General features: G+C 35.4%; 1 protein-coding gene across 5 annotated transcripts in view; it reads right to left on the minus strand.

Moving 5' to 3' along the window:
• Positions 1-4,497: 4,497 nt before the first annotated feature.
• GPR180 (G protein-coupled receptor 180) overlaps positions 4,498-20,207 on the minus strand; it is a 39,762-nt gene continuing 24,052 nt past the window's right edge. For 3 of the 5 annotated variants that reach the window (XM_004273659.2, XM_049701025.1, XM_049701024.1), the window contains exons 8-9: positions 19,511-19,588; positions 16,796-18,482 (exon numbers count right to left, since the gene is read on the minus strand). In XM_004273659.2, coding sequence (XP_004273707.1) covers positions 18,324-18,482; positions 19,511-19,588 — 237 coding nt within the window. In that variant the 3' untranslated portion in view covers positions 16,796-18,323. Of the gene's footprint in view, positions 12,317-16,795; positions 18,483-19,510; positions 19,589-20,207 lie in introns of those variants that run through there. The other 2 variants (XR_007473021.1, XR_007473020.1) reach the window with 2 other exon arrangements.

Raw genomic sequence — 20,207 nt, forward strand, 5'->3', positions numbered from 1 at the left:
TTTTGAAAAAAAGTCAGTTTTTTTAAATAAAACATTTCAAAATGGATCTTTTGGCCAACAAAACAATAGCCAACACAGCCCCTCTTTGCCGCGAGGGTCTTGACAAGTCTGTTTAAATAGATTAGCAGTCTTATATCTTGTGTTGACATGTGTACACAAAATCCTTCAAGGAGAGATTTCTGCACTCCCGTGTTCACAGCAGCATTATTTACAATAGCCAAGACCAGAAACAACCTGAGTGTTCATCAATAGATGAATGGAGATTTCATATATATACACTTAGAGTATTCAGCCATAAAAAAGAAGGAAATCCTGCTATTCGCAAAACCATGGATGGACCTTGAGGGCATTATGCTAAGTGAAGTAAGTCAGACAGAGACAAATACTGTATGATTTCATTTATATGTGGAACCTAAAGCAACAACATGACAACAAAACCAAACTCATAGAAAAAGAGATCCGCTTTGTGGTTACCAGAGGCAGGGGGTGGGGAGAGGCGGAATTGGATATCAAGAGGTACAAACTTCCAGTTTTAAGATACGTAAGTACTGAGGGTGTAATGTACAACATGATGACCATTGTTAGCACTGCTATGTGCTATATTTGAAAATTGTTAAGAGAGTACCTCCTATGAGTTCCCATCACAAGGAAAAAATATTTTTTTTCTTTTCATTTTCTTTATTTCTTTTTTGTATCTATATGAGATGATGCATGTTAACTAAACTTACTACGGTAACAGTAATCATTTAACAATATATGTAAGTCAAATTATTATGCTGTATACCTTAAACTCATACAGTGCTATATGTCAATTATACCCCATAAACCTGGAAAAAAATCATGCAGGAATGTGTGTGAACAGAACAAACTTTAACTCAAATTTTAGAATTTCATTAAAAAATTTTTTTAAAGAAAATGTTGCGATGACAGAGCGACATGTAAGTGCTACATACTATTCCTGAAGAAAGCATTTTATAGCTCTTACCAATGACATGCCTATTTTTGAGGCCATGCTTAATACTTTTTTTATGGGATGTATTTGCAAAGGGATGAAAACATGCTTAAAAATTACAATTGTTAATAATGAGATGACTAAATACACTACTTAAAACATAATAACAAAATAAAATAAAAGATCCTTATTTTCTTTAACACACCTCAAAAAAGCATAATATTTAATAAAAATGAGGAATAATCTGGTTGATGAGAAAGATGCTATGCTACTAATAAAAATCAGCCTATCTGGCTGATTGACCTAGGAGATTCGAATGCTTTTCTTTCCCCTCCCCACAAGTACAGCACAACAGCATCAGTGAAGGACTCCTCCCCACAAATGCCCTTCCTATTCTTCTCCTGGCTGGGGCTATGAATGTTTTGGCAAGTCTGTGAAAGTATCTTCTGCAAACGTGAGAGGCCCAGGATGTCCATCTTCTATGCAGTATAAAACACTTCACTTGAAGTTTGTTTTAATCAAAAGAAGGGAGTATCATGTGGCAGCTAATAAGCTTTAGAGCCTGACACACTCTCAGTTCTGTCACTTAACTGTGTAACATTGGGTAAATTACTTAATCTATTTGAATGCATTACCTCTTAAGGTTGTTGAGAGGATTACATTAGAGAAAGTACTTGGCCAATGCCTTGAACTCTGTAAGTGATAAGTCACCACTGCTGGTTTCTCTTTTAGATTTTCCCCAGAGTAGATGAAGCAAACACTTACAAAACAAATATGTCCAAATAAGCATATGATTTACAAATTCAGTGCATTTAAAATTACTTAGAAACCACAATCATCATATCCCTGAATACTGGGAATGTGTAACAGTGGAAAGTGCATATTAGACTGGGAACCTGGGCCTAGATTCCAGTCCTGAGTCTGCCTCTATGTGACCATGTGACCTTGAGCAAATTATTTACACCCCCTTGCCCCTGCCCAGAGCCTCTAGATTCCTTATCTGTAAAATGAGGGGATTGTTTTAAGAGAATCTCTAAGACTCCTTTTCAAATCTGTGATTGTAAGATTTGACTAATTAATATAATTGCCACTCTGTTCAGAGTCAAACTAGTCAAATATTTATGATAAAACGTTTCAAATCCCCTCACTCCCCTCTAGCACTTAGGGAAGATGTCAAAGCTATGGCAAAGAGGGAGCCCGAGTCATTTAACTAATTAGAAAGCTTTTGCAGAAGAACGCTTACTAGCAATAAGACTTTACACTTAATATGGCAGAAACAAATGTCTCCAGTGTCACTTCGATTGGTAGGAAGACGTGGCCTCTGATCCTTCTCAGGTTGACCTCCCACAATAATACCTTTATCACTTGGACTAGTACAGCTCTTAACAAATTATCATACAAATCCTTTCTTCACTAATCTCAGTTATAACTTCTACAAATTAGTTGTCCTCATGGTATAGAACATTTGAATATTAAAGTTTAAATCCTGGATGTATTGGAAAATAAAGTCTCCTCATCTTTCTGTATTCTCATTTGAAGAGAAAAATGCCTGTGTTTCGATTCTAAGATGCATCTATGTTTCAAATTTTAAGATCTTGAAATTGAATGCATCTAATAGTCGATGTGTTTGGAAAGCATTGTGTCATAATTTGGTTAGCAGTAATTTGTTTCTTAGTAAAATTAACGGTAAATCTTAAAAACAATGGAATCTTAGATTCAATTACATACAGTAAAATCTCGCCAACTGAATACAGGAACTTGTGTAAGGCGCCAATGTAATAAATGGTCTTCAAAAAGTCTCGTCAATTGTCAACATAAACAATAGGGACCTACTGTATAGCACAGGGAACTATATTCAATATCATGTGATAAACTGTAATGGAAAAGAATCTGAAAAACTGAATCACTTTGCTGTACACCTGAAGCTAACACAACATTGTAAATCAACTACACTTCAATTAAAAAAAATTTTTTTTAATTGTCAATAGGAGAATGGACTGAATGTTGTCTAAAGTTCTTAGTTCCTAATGTCTACAGAAGTCCTACATGAATGCAAGGTCTTAGTATTAAATTGAATCCCTTCTGCAGAATGAGGAAATGTGCCAACACAAGCTAAGATAAAACCATACTGGCCACTATGATTTCCTCATTGGCCAAAGAAATCAGATGCTGAACTCTACAGATTCTTTTTATCAGTCTTCCCCAAACTGTATTTTATTCTCAGAGATAAGTTGATGTTAAAAAGTAAACATTTTGGGGTTTCCCTGGTGGCTGAGTGGTTAAGAATCTGCCTGCCAATGCAGGGGACACAGGTTCGAGCCCTGGTCCGGGAAGATCCCACATGCTGCAGAGCAACTAAGCCCGTGCGCCACAGCTACTGAGCCCGCGTGCCACAACTACTCAGCCTGCATGCTGCAACTACTGAAGCCCACACGCCTAGAGCCCATGCTCCGCAACAAGAGAAGCCATCACAATGAGAAGCCCATGCACCACAATAAAGAGTAGTCCCTGCTCACCACAACTAGAGAAAGCCTGCACGCAGCAATGAAGACCCGATGCAACCAAAAATAAATTAAATAAATAAATTTTTAAAAAGCAAACATTTCATAAACTTAAAATCAGTTATAATTTAAATCATTGTCTATAAAATAAACATGTATTTGTTTATAAAAATATAAGCAGCAAACAATAAAACTTATGTATGCAAGTGCAATGTCCTCATCTTACAAGCCACCTTCCCATGTCACAGACCTAATCTAATGAAAATTGTCACAGTTGAAACATTTCTCCTATTATACTACGTACTGTTTAAAAAATAATTAAGACTAGAAATTAATCTTTTAAAAAATCTTTTAAAAAATTAAATAAGACTAGAAATTAATCTTTTTAATTTTTCTTATTATAAAGGGTAATACATGCTCCTTGTAGAGAATTTGGAAAATGCAGAAAAGAATAAACTAAATAATTTGAATTCCACCACTCTGAGATAATCATCACTAAGATCTGAATGTATTTTTTCAGCCTTTGGTATAGTTCTATATACATTAGTGTAAAGTTGGATTCAGAGGGTATTGGTATATATGCCACACATGTGTAAAGTTTATGTCAATTTTTTTCACTTACGCTTATTTTATCATGACCATTTTCACATTAGTAAATATTCTTCAAAAACATCTTGGTAAGGTAGATTGGAACAATTTGGAAAAACAAAACATTGGATTCATACCTGACTCTTTAAACAGTGATTGTTGACTCTGTTTGCACACCGTCAATCACCTGCAGAAATTCTAAGAAAAATACAATGTCCAGACCCCACCCTCAGAAAGTCTAAATGAATTAATTAGTCTGGGATGGCATCTAGACACACAAATTTTTTTCTCATGTAATTCTAATGTGTAGCCCTGGATGAGAACTATTGTTTTACATCTAGATAAACTCCAAGTAAATTAAAAAATTGTGAAAAAAAAGAAACCATGTAAATAGTGAATAAAAATGTAACTGTATATATAATCTTAGGGTACTAAAGAACTCTAAAGGCAGAAACATCAAAGGAAAATATTCATATATTTAGCTGCGTGAAAACTTTACATTTCTGAATGCCAAAAAAATCACAAACAAAACGGAAAAGCAAACCACAAACTAGTAAAAATATTTCCAATATGCATTATAGGTAAAGCTCTTAGGAAGTATAAAGGAAAAGATGAAGAACTAAATAGAAAAGGTCAGGTATAGGTAAATCACCCAAGAAAAAAAAAGTCACTACATATATGGAGACAAAAAAGCATTTCCTCTTTAAATGAAAAAAAGCTGATCTTCACTTCAGACTATATTCCTCCTTTCCTGACTCCTCGCCTGCCACTCATAACTCAGGGGCCATACAGTAGCGTTTACATTTATACCCTGAAGCTTTACCTCATTAAAGGAAACCAAACTCTAAGCAAATATATTGAAACTAAAATACGAATACATAAAGAGGAGAGTCACACTGACACATAAAGGTCTCATAAAATCAGATGCAAAGGAACATAACACCGCTTTATTACTGAGTCCAGCTCTGCACAGGTTCAACTCTCAATCAAAGGAAGTCTTTTCAATCTGCTGCAGTGCCTTTACTCTTATTAGAATGCATACTCATTAGTTTCTGATTGCTCCTCTACATAGAACATGCCATTTTTGTACCTCGGTTTCCACACCTCTTGTACAGTATTCATATTTTATCTCTAAAGATTGTAATAAATCACTTCAAATACAATAACCCATTTAAGAATGGATTTTATAGGCTGAGAGGCACACCTTTGGTGATGTGATCGCAATCATCAGATGCTCTGATTCTCCTCAAGCCCGTATTACACGGTGTGTACATAAATGATGCAGCGAGCATAGGAGAGGTGATTATAGGCGAATGAGTCAACTCAACCCGAAGTGTACTTCCTGGTTTCAGGGTGTATCCATAGGAACCCTTTGAAATGTTTTGTTTTATTAATTTGGCTCCTTTCTATTTTTCACTTGTGCCAACACTTTCAAGATAATGTGGTTTAGACATGTCATAGCTGTTGAAAGTCATAGCGTGAGCTTGAGCTGACAGTGGTGTATCATCAAGAACTAGAAACAGCAAAATAACATTATGGTAAAGAGTATGAGAAAAAAGAAGACAAAGGGCAGGAAATATTGCCTTACCGACTTAAAGCAGAGCCCTGGGGGAAGACACCTGGTTCGGAGCACAGTGATTCTTTCAACACTGTGAAGGGGTCCTACTGGATAGAGTGAGAGAGATGGGTTCCCGGAAGCTGAAGAGCAGGCGGTGAAATGTTGCTCTCTGGAAAGGAATTTATATTTAAAAAGGTGAGAGATCTATGACCTTGAAATCTAGATATGAGCCATAATTTGTGATTTTTGATATTGTTCTTAAAGCCTGACTTTACTACATTTAGCATGTTTCCATCTAGAATTCTCAAATTAAGCTTATGAACCGCTCTATATGATTTTAGGAACAATCAAAGATAGAATTTACAGGGGCTTAAAAGGATTGTTAGTTTGGAAATAGTAAACTTTAATAACTATTGAATGCCATTTATTTCTACAGACCCTGATATCTTTACAAAAGGAAGAAAAGAATATTATAGTTTACTAATCTGATAAGGAACTTTGGTCATAGAAATTGGTGTATCTGAGAAGTAACCACTTTCTACTTTAACACCCCCCTCCCCCCCAAAAAATCTTTTACAAACACTCTAACTTCTGGATAAGTCTTAAAAGCTAATCTTCTGAAAGATCTATGAGGCTCACAGGCTAGGCAAGAGATTTTAAAGTTTATTTTGTGTGGGTGTATGTTGGAATGTAGTCACGTGTGAATTAGATAGAATCTTGAATATATTCCAGTCACACCTACTTTCTGTTCTAACCACATATGTACAATTATTTAAAACAAACACTCTCATCTCATGGACATTTAAATATTATCTCTATGAATGAATAGATCAGGAAGAACCTCAGGTTCGCTGAAAGTTTTGCACACAACCTTCAGGTCTATAAATAAAGAACATCGCACTGAGTAGGCACAAGCACCATACATAATCTTTACAACAATCCTATGAGTTAGTAATATTAGAACCCATCTCTCACTTTTGGACACTCCTTACTCTATTCAGTAAGACCCCTTCTCCATGCTAAAGGAATCACTGTTTGCTCCAAAACCAGATTACACATGAGAAAATGACTGAAAAATGGCAGAGCCAGGATTGAAATCAGTCTGCCTTGTTAAAAAGTCCCTGTTCCTTCTAGTAGGTAATACTACCTTCTAAATATGAAAGATTTTGGCACCTTTTACAACTAACCAGCTATACTCTAAAGCATCTAGTGGCAAAAACCCTGAAATATAAGTGTTGCATAAAGCAAAAATTCAAAATAATACAACTGATTTTAAATGCACTTTTCAGAACACATGACTCTTGTCTTTCAAAGACATTTACAATAGCCAGGACATGGAAGCAACCTAAGTGTCCATCAACAGATGAATGGATAAAGAAGATGTGGCACATATATACGATGGAATATTACTCAGCCATAAAAAGAAACAAAACTGAGTTATTTGTAGTGAGGTGGATGGACCTAGAGTCTGTCATACAGAGTGAAGTAAGTCAGAAAGAGAACAAATACCGTACGCTAGCACATATATATGGAATCTAAAAAAAAAAAATGGTTCTGAAGAACCTAGGGGCAGGACAGGAATAAAGATGCAGACGTAGAGAATGGACTTGAGGACACGGGGAGGGGGAAGGGTAAGCTGGGACGAAGTGAGAGAGTGGCATGGACATATATACATTACCAAATGTAAAATAGATAGCTAGTGGGAAGCAGCCACATAGCACAGGGAGATCAGCTCGGTGCTTTGTGACCACCTGGAGGGGTGGGTTAGGGAGGATGGGAGGGAGTCGCAAGAAGGAGGAGATATGGGGATATATGTATACATATAGCTGATTCACTTTGTTATACAGCAGAAACTAACACACTATTGTAAAGCAATTATACTCCAATAAAGGTGTTAAAAAAAATAAGAAAAGACATTCTCAAAGAATGAGAGAACCTGAATGTTTTCATTCTCTAAACTGCTAAAGTTTATACCCTATTAACTATCCTAGTTTTTAAAAATCTCATTAGTTTGGGATGGTAAGACTTTCGAAAATATATGGTTCTTCATCAGGAAATCTGATACTACTACTCACTAGTTAATAGAACAATAGAGAAAAATCCTACCATCATATTCTTAGATGCTGAAAGGCATTAGACAACATCCAACATCCATTTTTAAAAACTTATTTTATTCTCTAAATTATGACACAAAATTGATTTTTTTAGTGTGCAGCTTTTTGACTTTCAACACAAGCATAGATTGATGTAGCCACAACAACAGTCAAGATACAGAAACGTTCCAACACCTCCAAAATCTCCTTGGTGTTACCCCTTCATAGTCTTACCCTTCTCCCACCTGTAATTCCTGGCAACCACTGATCTTTTCTCCATGACTATAGTTTTTGTTTATTTGAAAATGCCATCTAAATGGAATCATGTAGTATATAATCTTTTAAGACTGACTTTTTTATTCAGCATAATGCCTTTGAGACTCATCCAAGTTGTGTGAATTAAGTTTGTTTCTTTTTATTACTGACACTATTCCTTTGCATGGATATATCATACTTTATAAATTCAGGACATGTGGGTTGTTTCCAGTTTTTTATGATTGTGAATAGAGCTGCTATAAACATTTGTGTACAGATTTTTGTGTGAACATAAGTTTTCACTTCTCTAGGGTTATTACCCAGAGGTAGGATTGCTGTGTCATATGGTAATTTATTTAACATTAGAAGCAACTGCAGAACAGTTTTTCTAGAGTGGCTGTGCCATTTTGCATTCCCACCAGCAACACAGGAGAGTTCCAGATGCTCCACACCCCTGGTAGGACTTGGTGTTTTCAGTATTTTTATTTTAGCGTTCTAATAGGGGTTATCTCACCATGATTTTAATTAACATTTCCCTAATGGCTAATTATGTTGAACATCTTTTCATGTGCTCATTTGTCATCTATATGTGTTCTCTTGGTGAAGTGCCTGTTCAAGATTTTGGTCCTTTTTTTTGGCTGCATGTGCAGCTTGTGCAATCTTAGTTCCCCAACCATCAGACCCGGGCCCTCTGCAGAGAAAGTGCTGAGTCCTAACCACTGGACCACCAGGGAATTCCCTGGTCCATTTTTTAATTGGGTTGTCTTCACACTGTAGGGTTTTAAGAGCTCTTTACACATTTTTTAATATAGAGCACTTTATTGCATACGTGATTTAAAATATTTTCTCTCAGACTGTAACTTGTCTATTCATTCTCTTAACTGTGTCTTTTGCAGAACAAAAGTTTTCAATTCTAATGAAGTCAAATTTATCAATATTTTCTTCTGTAGATTGTGCTTTTGGTATGTCAGAACTCTTTGACTAACTTTAAGTCACAAAGATTTCATCCTATGTATTCTATAAAAGTTTTAGTTTTGTAGTTTTACATTTAAATCAATGATTCATTTTGAGTTCATTTTTGTATAAGGTGTGGGGTTTATGTTGAGGTTCATTTATTTTGCATGTGGATGTCCGATAGTTCCAACACTGTTTGTTGGAAAGACATTCATTTCTCCACTGAATTGCCTTGGCATCTTTCTCTCTTTCCTCTTATATTTCTCTGGAAGGGACTGTGTAGAATTTGGTATTATTTCTTCTTTAAATGCATGGTAGAATTTACTAGTAAAACCATCTGGGCCTTGAGATTTCTATTTCAGAAGGCTTTTAAACCTTTTAAACAAGAATTCCTTAGTCATTATAGGACAATTTTGGATATTTAGTTCATCTTGAGTAGGTTTTGGTGGTTTGTGGTATTGGAAGAGGTACTCCATCATGAGCCCAGTGAATCCCCGCATATGCCTTTGCTGGGTATGTCAAGAATGCAAGGCTCCAAACACTCTCTGTCTGGGTCTTTCTCAGGATTGTGTTTGCAGTGAGAAAGGTGAGGTAACTTCTCCCTCTCAACACAAAGCCAGTTACAAAAGAGAGAAATTCCCCAAGTTCAGAGTTCCTTGGGGGCTACACAAATCCACTGCATGTGTAACATCCATCTAGTCTTACCAGTATTGCCCCCATGGACTTAGAGGTATGTGTAACCAATGCAAAACAGCCTGAAGCTCATGATGCTGTGTTCTGAGTAATAAAGTCCTTTGTCTCTGACCTAGGAGTCTGATGTGTTCTGCAGCCTCCATGAAGCAGTAACAGGTTAACTAGTTAGGTAGTAAGTAGGGTAAAATCTCAGACCCTTCATAGTTCTTTACATATGGTTTTCAGGAAATGATTATTTAAACTAAATTGTCATAGTAATGTTAGCAGAGGTTTTGTTTTTGGTTTTGTTTTGCAGTATTTCCTTGTTAGTCTGTAAATGTCTGCCGAGTCTGATATCTCCTCTTTTTTTCCTGATAACAGTAATTTGTGTTTCTTCTTATTTTCTTTGTCAATTTTATTAGCAGTTTATCAATTTTACTGATTCTTTTCAAAGAAGCAGTTTTGGTTTTATTGATTTTCTTCATGGTTTTTTGGTGTTCAAGTTCATTGATATCTGTTCTTATATTATTTCCTTCCTTTTGATAGCTTTGGGGTTATTTTTCACTTCTTTATTTTCTTCAGTTGGAAGCTGAGATTATTAAGACTTTTCTTCTTTTCTATACAAGCATTATTTTTTAAGTTTTCTTTATGTCTTTTCATGCTTGTAGCTCCTTTCTTTTTTTAATTTTTATTTAATTTTATTTATTTACTTTTATTATTTATTTTGGTTGCGCTGGGTCTTAGTTGCAGCAGGTGGGCTCCTTAGTCGTGGCTCACAGGCTCCTTAGTTGTGGCTCACCGGCTCCTTAGTTGTGGCATATGTGCTCCTTAGATGTGGCATGTGAACTCTTAGTTGCAGCATGCATGTGGGATCTAGTTCCCTGACCAGGGATTGAACCCACGTCCCCTGCACTGGAAGGCGGATTCTTAACCACTGCGCCACCAGGGAAGTCCCTATACAAGCATTTGGTGCTATAAACGTCCTTCTAAGAAATACTTTTGCTTCCTCCCACAAATTTTCATATGCTGTATTTTCATTTTCTGTCAATTCAAAATATATTTGGTAAGCCATGGTTCATTTAAAAAGTGTTTGGTTTTCAAGTGTTTGTAGATTTCCCAGTTATCTTTCTGCTCCTGATTATGATCAGAGAGCATATTTTGTATAAATTCAATTCTTTTAGACTTGTTATGGTTTATGACCCAGGATATAGTCTATCATTTTTTTTTCAGTCTATTTTAATGAATGGTCCATGTGCACCTGAAAAGAATGTATATTTTTCTGCAGTTGGGTTGAGTGATCTGTAACTATCAACTAGATCTGGTTGATTGGTGGTGGTGTTCAATTCTATATTCTAGCTGATTTTTTTTTTTTTTTTTTTTGCGGTATGCGGGCCTCTCACTGTTGTGGCCTCTCCCGTTGCGGAGCACAGGCTCTGGACACGCAGGCTCAGCAGCCATGGCTCACGGGCCCAGCCGCTCCGCGGCATGTGGGATCTTCCCGGACCAGGGCACGAACTTGTGTCCCCTGCATCAGCAGGCGGACTCCCAACCACTGTGCCACCAGGGAAGCCCTCTAGCTGATTTTTTACTAGTTCTGTTGATCACTAAGAGAACCCAGGTCTCCAACTATAATTATGAGTTTGTCTATTTCTTCTTTCAGTTCTGTCAGTTTTTGATGTATGTATTTTGAAGATCTATTGTTTGATGTATACATTTAGGATCGCAATGTTGTCTTAGTGAATTGTCCCTTTTATCTTTTAATCCTTTCTTTATCCATGGTAATTTTCATTACTCTGAAGTCTATTTTGATCTTAATATAGTCATTCCAGCTTTTAGTTGATTATTGTCTGCATGTGTATATCTTTCCCATTATTTTATTTCAACTTACTTATATCATTATATTTGAAGTGAGCTTCTTACAGATAGCATATAGTTGGGACATTCAAAAAAATCTATTCTGACAATCTCTGTCTTTTAACTGGTGATTTAGAATACTTACAGTTAACGTAATTATCGATGTGTTTGGATATAGGTCTATCATTCTGTTTTCTGCTTTTCTATTTTTCTCTGTTTTTAATTCCTTTGTTTCCCCTTTCCTCTTTTTCTTTTTTGAACATTTTTTATTATTCCATTTTAATTTTCCTGTTGCATTTTCAAAAAAAAATATATAGTTTGTTTTTTTCTTAGTTCTTATTCTAGAGATTACAGTATAAATATTTAACTTTTCCAAGTCTACTTGGAACCACTTCATGTGGAATGTAGAACTCTTACCACCATGTTACCAAAACTAATTAACCTTGTTCTGGAGATACTAGCAATAAGGAGTAAAAATGAGAGGTATAAAAGGGAAGAAGAGAAGTTAAATTGTCATTATTTGCAGATGACATGACTGTTTATCTAGAAAGTACAAAAGAACCAACTAGAAAGTTATTACAACTGTTAGGAGATTTCAGTTGGGTGATTGAAAGCAAAATTAAAATACAGAAACCAACAGTCTTCACATGTAAAACAATAGCCATATACAACATATAATGAAAGAAAACATTAAAATATCTTAGGCATTATCAAGAAATGTATAAGTTCTATATAAAGAAGTCTTTAAAAAGTGATTGACAAACACACACTCATATTAAAAAAAATAGAAAGGTATTTCATACCAGTTTCATGAATCACTATGGAAGCAACCACAGTTCAGACAGTTGATGACATGCTTGGCTAAGGAGCCAAAAGGACAAGCTACCATCTGTGAAATTAACATCCAACATGTTAAGGAAGTCAAATCCCTAAGTTGATATGGAAATTTAATACATCTCACTAAAAACAGTAAACAGGATTTGTTTTTCTTTTTAAAAAAATCAGAAAAAAAGGATTCTAAAGCTCATATGAAAAAATTGGCAAGAATAATTTTAAAAATTATGAAAAAGGAGAGTATTAATAGGAAATTATCCCTATCAGACAGTAAGGCATATTTTAAAGCTATAATAATTAAAAGTGTGGTATTAGACCATGAATCAACAGTTTATTGAAAAGGCTTAAAAGTCCCCAAATAGATTAGCTACAAATCAATAAATAAAAGGTGGATTATACAATATATGATGTTGCAATAAGGGGGCAACCATCTCAAAAAAATTAAGTTGTATCCCTAGTTCACATTTTACAGCAAAGCTAATTCCAGGTGGATCAAAACTTTAAACATATTTTAAAAAAAAGACTGTTAGAAGAAAATATGAGGGGTTTAAACATAATCTCCAAGAGGTAAGGTTTTTCTACCTATGACACAGGTAAAACACAGTGGCCATTAAAAAAAAAAAAAACTTTTAATTCTACCTGTATTTAAAAGATCTATAAGCTCAACTGAGCTTCAGTGTGCAGAGTCTTTGTTGGGGTTTCACTACATGGGCATGATAGAGTCTCTCACTGACCACAGGGTTGAACTTAATCCCCATCCCCTTTTCCCTCCCCAGAGGTCAGGCTGATATCACTGTGATTCAAAGCCCCAACCCTCTAATCATATGTTTGGTCTTTCTGGTGTGGTCAGCTTTCATACTGAGTCATCTCATTAGCATAAACTATCAGTTTCCACCATGAATAACAAAGACACTTCTAGCACTCTGAAAATTCCAATGATTTAGATCCTAGAAAGTGGGATTGAGGGTGGGGGCCGAGCAGGACAGTCTGGGAGTAGGGGAAGAGGGCCAGGCAAATTTTTTATTCCAAGAGTTAAGAGGCTACCTGTAATAGCAAAAGGCTGGAAACCAAGTCTAGTAACAGAGGACTGATTAAAAAAATTAAGATTCATTCATATAATGGAATTCTAAGCAATCGATGAAAAGATGGGGCAACTCAGTAGTTAGGGATACAAAATAAACTGCTGAATGTGCAAAACAACCTGTATGGGATGCTCCAATCTGTGTTCACATGTTTATATATACATGGGGCCATCTCTAGAAAAATATACAAGAAACTGGTAACAGGTTGAATCCAGGGGAGGGAAATAAGTGGCTGCAAGGACTTGCTTTTTTACCCTTTTTAACCTTCTAATTTTTGTACAATCAATGACATATATTACCAACTTAACAAGAATAAAACATTAACAATGTATTTGAACATTTCTATGGGGGTACTGAACATAATTTATAATTTAATCTTTGAATCCTAAGGGCTACTGTCATGAGCTATATTGAACAATAAAGCTCTAAGTGCCAATCGAGGCACACAGGGCTGTTTTCACCCATATTAAATGACCCCAGGCTGCTGTGATTTGAGTGTTAGGGTCATTTTTCGTTTTTCTTTCTCCCAGCTGCTTCTGACTACTGTCAACATTCCTTCCTCTAGCTAACTTAAACATCTTTTAAATTGGTGCTTTTAGTGCGGTAGGCTAAAATGCCAGTCACATGGTCCCAATACGGTCTATTTAAAACAAAGGGAAACTGGCTCTTTGACAACTTGAGGAATCCTCTTAAAATTGATGAGTTTTCGAGGTTAGACTTTATTTAACAACTACTTGACCACTCAAGATTTTTACACATTCTCAGTTCCATATAACTTAATAAAGAACAGCAAGGCATTATTGAAGTCACTATATAGTTGGTATTGCTAAATACATGCCTGAAACTTTTCCAGAATTGCTTTTATCCATTCATTCAAAAGTATTTTTGAGCATCTAGTGTGCACCAGAGAATGTTCTAGGTGCTAGGGATACAGCAATGAACAATACAGACCATGGCCAAACTCCCTCAGAATTTACATTCTAGTTGGGGAGAGAGGCAAGAGGCAAAGATAAAGTGGTACTATAAAGAGAAAAGAAAATACTGTAATAGAGTGATTAGGATGGGGTGCAGCATTAGACAGGATGGTGTATCTGTAGGGTCTGTTCAGAAAAGGAAAACCACTAGGCTCTCTCTTCCTCTCTCTCTCTCACACACACACACACACACACACACTCCATTTTTAATATATAAAATAAGGCATTTATTATAGGGATTCTAGGGGGCTATTCCTTTTGTGTCTGGCAAGTGAGAGGGAAGATGAATGTGAAGCGGGGAAAGCAAAGATGCACTGGGACCTGCCAGGATGAGCAAAACCCATGGGAATTGGGTGGAACTCATGAGAATGGACTGCAAGTCTCCAACCTCGATAGTGGGGTTGTCCTGCACAACCCAGCACCCTTTGTCATAGAGTAATACACACATCTGGTCCAGGAGTCAGAGAAGCTGAAGGAGGTGACCCAGTAGGAGCTGGTGTTCTGTGGACCTGGCTGCTGGCCCACACACCAAGAAGATGAACCAGCAGATAAGCAATAACCTGGGTGAGCAGCAACAGTGCGTGCCTTGCTTGGACCTTTCAGTTTTAAAAACAATCTGGATCTGGCTACTTTACTTCAGCCCAATAAATCTTACTCCAAACATCTCTTTGACCCATGCTATTCTGGAATTATGCAGAGGTAATTCTGAGAAACACATCTCCAGCTTAGCTACATTGGCCTCATATAAATCCACCACCGATGGTCAGAGGTCTCCGAAAGATATCTGAGCTGACAACTTGAAGGATGAGGATTCAACCATACAACCACATCAAGATTTGGAAGAGAATATTCCGGGCAGAAGAAATAGCTAGTGCAAAGGCTCTGAGGCAGTGATGTAAATGAGGTATTTTTGGATGATGAGACTGGGGCATAGTGAGAGGGACAGTGGTATGAAATAAGATCAGAGATAGAGGGAGGGACCACATCACGTGGGGCCTTGTAGAACATGGTAATGAGCATGAGTCACTCTTTTCTAAGTGCAACGAGAAGCAAGTGGAGAGTTTTTAATAAGACAGCAGTAGTTTGATCTGATTTACATTTCTAAACTATTTTAAAATAATTTCAAACATAAAAGGCACCAGGTTAGCACAAAGAACTCCATCATCCGGGTGATTTCCCTTTGCTTTGTGGAGACTGGGCTGTAGCGGGCAGGACCACCCCTTCCACAACTCCAAGCTTCTTGCTCTTCTATGTAACTGTCACTCCTAGAGCACAATGTGCGTGATGCCCTTGGAGTTGTGCAGAGAAGGCACCCAAGTGTGGAAACAGCAATATTACAGAACTACTGCACAAGTTCAGTTTTCAGATCTCATTGGAAAACCAATCTCATTATTTTAGTCTCAATTCATAAATACATGTTGGAACAAAAATTGCTATTACCTCTTCAGATCTAGTCTCAAATTTATTGGCTATATCAAATCACTTCTCAAAAACAAAGAACCTTAAAGATTTGACACCACTGAACCTATTTAAAGTGAACGTGTCACAAATAATTCCAGATTTCCAAAGAATTTCCAGAGAATATGCATAACTGCCTAAAGGAAACATGGTGAAGGGGCCAATGTTTATGCTGATGTATAGATTCTAGTCTCCTTATGTTAGAATTGGTCTTGGACTTGTATATCTCCCATTTTCATCAAACATGGCTTATTTTACTTGAGATCATGAAAATTTTTCCTAAAGCAAGCTCGTCTGCCTGGATTATCTCTCCCTGCTAGCAATACTGTCTGGCTGAAAGCCAAGTGTTCAAATATTGAGGGTACAGATATTCAAGCTCATTTCTGATTTTCAGCACAATTCCAGGTTTAATGTTAAAAACCAACAGCTAAAATTAACTATGGATAGCCATTCATTCTCACTAAAATTTAACACAACATCTAATAGGTGCTAATTAAATCATGAGGGTAAAGTAGAAAAGTGAAGGAAAGTCAGGTGACTATGGGGAACCATTTATCCTCTCTCTTATACTCAGTTAAAGGGGAGTGTGGTTACAGCACTAGACCTAGAACCTTTATTCACAACTGCCTTATATATTTACTAACTGTTTTTCATTTAACAGTGGCTCTTAAATAACAAAATAAATTATCAGCAAGTTCAACCATAACTTAAAAAATAGAGTAAAAAAACCCCTGTTCGCGCCTCATAAATGCAAGCACAGCAATATATTTCATATATGTTGATTACAGTTTCCATGTTCTTTGTGTAAATAACACAAAGATTATTCTCTTCCCACTGTTGCAAGTTCACAAAATTTATGAAAAGGCTTCACTCTTTTTCCCCAGCTCAGTTAACTGTACTTCAGTTGAACACAACAGACAATAACTGGGGTTATTAGTGAGATGTGGTAAAAGCAAAGGTCATGACCACTCAGAACAACACCTAAACCTAAGATATACCTCAGATTTTCTAGTCTCATCCTGTAGCTCTCATTTATTAAATAATTTACAAAGAACTGTTGAGGATTTAATGAGCAGGCTGAACTCTGTCATTCTGCCATTTTGCTAGTCATGAACACACGTATTTTCCCTTTAAAATGAAGCAGAATACTATTCATTTCCAATGAGACTAGATGTAAGGGAAAAACAGACAACATCAAAGAGATTTTTAAGTTGTGCTATGTTGCTTTAACTGTTTAATTTTAAAAAGGTTAATTACCAGATCAGTGTACCATCTCTTGCTTAAAAACATAATACCTTTGCAAGTAGATAAAAAAATATCTTTAAAATAAGCCAGAGGTAAAAATGTAAAGGCCTGAATGACTTGAAAAACAGAAACAGAATAATTTCTGATCAGTGACTATTAATGGGCATAGTCATTTTATACAGCAGGTAACAACAACAATTCAGCAATTTTTTAAACAGGCACTTGATAGAGTGTATACTCAATACTGGGGCATCATACGCAAAAATATGGCTTTATTACAAAGGATTCAAGATGGCAACTACTTAGAATCCAGTGCCAACACGGATTATAACAAATCCAGTGAGTATTTTGTTTTTCAATTATTCATAGAAAATTTAATCCTGATTAAGTATCCTTGGGCAGGAATTCATGGGTAGTTGATGACTGAAACCAGCATTTATGTGAAATGCTTCTGTTAATTTAATCTGTGTATACAGCTTAATTATGATTGGGGATTCAGTGTAAGAGAAATGAATTATATCAGGATTAAAACTTTAGTACCATATCACAGAGTACTTTCTCCTTTCTTTTTCAACATGTAAACCAGCTTGTCCCTTCACCTAAGTGCTCAGATTTTAAAACCCTTTGTAAAACCAATGCAATGTATCTAAGTTTTTCATAAACTATCTGTCAAAAACGCTTTGCTAATCAAGCTAAAACCTAGCTAGAGCTAAAATAGAAGAAAATGGAGAATAACCCCACCCACAAATAAACAAAAGCTTATTCACTTAACTATGAATATATTTTATACTGATTTTCTGAAGTAACTTCATTTTCAATTTCTTTAACTCCAATACAAAATGCATTTTCCTTAAAGCATAAAAAGAAGCAGTTTTTAACCAGTGTATTACACTGATTTCATAACTGGACTTGGTTTAGACATGTATAAGCAAGTAATCATTTAACTTATTACTTTTTATAAGACTATCAAACCTGAGTTAATTATTGATATAAGATGAGGCATTATAAGTGGTGAATTTCTTACCAAAATATCATATAATTCTTTTCATCTTTATTTCCATATGGAAATTGCATAAATGACCTTATAACAACACTCTTTCTTGAAAGTTTATTACGTATATCTCAAAACATTTATTACCTTTTTTTCAGTTTGGTACTGCTTAAATGCAGTCGTATAAATAACATGCTCTGCTTTCTTTGTTCAATTTTTCATACCAAAAGTATGAAAAGAAAAGTCACTGTATTTGAATCCTTATTGCACTCTGGTAAATAAATTTACTTTTCCTCTAAAGAAAATCAAGTATCAGAAGTGAGGGCGACTTTTGTGTCCAGATGATATGGTCAGTGGCAGTGTTACTGAGGAAAGTGAAGAAACTTCCCAGTAAAGACTGTGGGATAGAAAGAGCCTGTAGAGAATCACCATGGAAACAGACTGGCAAAGGATAACGCCTACTGTAATGACCTGAAAAGAAAAGAAAGAGAATGCTTTACTGCATGCAAAAACAGAAATTATATTCATTTTATCATGGACCTATAAATACTTTACACATATATAAACTTATATATATGTTATATAAATATATATAAATAAAAAACTGTATCTGTCCCATCTTTACTGTGTGTACATTTTGTACAAGAAATTTTCAATAGGAAAATGAGACTAATGTTCAACTATAATTGTTCAAAAGTAAAATTCCTTTAACAGTTAGTTTATAGATGTCAAAATAAGACACAAAAGAATAATTTGCTAAACCATCTTCTCAGGGTGCATGCACTAAAGAAAGTAATAGGAAAAATCAGACTCCTGGCTAATCTAGTAATAGGAATAATATTCCTAATCTAGGAATAGGAATAATAATCTAGTAATAGGAATAAAGCATGCCCCTACCTGAATGCTGGAGAGTGCTCTAAAAGCCCTTTCCGAAATTCTCAAGTCACTTCTCTATTTTTGTAGACTACCTTCCTATCTATTTACCCTTTGTAAATACCTCAGGTTCAAGAAACATTTGTGTGTTCAACCGCACACTGCATTGCTTGTAAAGGGCTCCTGGCAGAACTCCACTTCGAAATGATGGAGTAATTCACCTAAGAAGGTAGGTATCAATACAACCAAAACGTGGCATACTTGAGCATGGCATTCCAGTCTGCAGGCTGTTAAAGCAACTAGACTGACTTTTAGAAAGCTGTCTTGATTTTTAACATTATGTAGCAAAAAATTTTAATCATTTTTTCTTAACTACAAAGATGAGTTATAAATTTTATAATTTAATTTATAAAACAGTATTATGAAATTGGCTAAGAATAACAAAAGCTATTTTCCATCATTCTGCTTATAAACTAAATTTAAATACTCACTGGTTCAATATTTTGTTTCAAAGTTTTATTTTAAAGAATCCAAGAAACCGCTGAATTGATAAACAGGCCTTTCCTACTTTAATAATTTCCCAATAAAGACTACAAAAAACTATTTTGATCATGTATATTATTTACCTTATCTCTTTGGTAGTCATTAAAAATGATAGAAATGCATGCAAGACCTGGATGGCACAAAAACCACAAGATACAGCCCTGAAACAAATGAAAAATAAGTCAAGTAAGCGCAGCTATGCTTTGTTTTCAGAATGTACCAGGTAAATAACATTACCAGCATATTTAGGAGGTCATGATTGATCTCAATTGGCCTGTACAGTAGAACTTGCAATAAAATGTAGAAATATATCTGCTATTGTTGTGACAATGATATTCTGTTTCTAATCAAATGGGTGTTTTTGGAGTATTTAAAATCTTACATCTTCCTCATACATATATTTTGAGGTTTTGATATATAAGTAACAAATCTGAGAAAAACAAGGTACAAATGTGTAATATTTCTATAAAAAACAAATAAGAATATACATTCATATTTGCATATAGATACACAAAGAAATTCTGTAAGAATACACAAAAAACTGACTAGCAGCGGTTACCTGTTTGAGATTTAGTACAAAAGACACAGAATTAGGCGAGTAGGAATGGGAAACTTTTTAACACTATACTTTTCAAATATATATGTTCTATTTATCCTAGAACATGGCAACTTATCCTTTTCCAAAATTAAATTTGAAATAAAATAATAAGTTAATACTAGTAGCTGTTGAAATGCTTGGTATATTGAGGTTATAAGAAAAAAAAACAAGATATAGAAAAA

This window comes from Orcinus orca, chromosome 18, assembly GCF_937001465.1.
Source record: "Orcinus orca chromosome 18, mOrcOrc1.1, whole genome shotgun sequence".
Taxonomy (NCBI): domain Eukaryota; kingdom Metazoa; phylum Chordata; class Mammalia; order Artiodactyla; family Delphinidae; genus Orcinus; species Orcinus orca.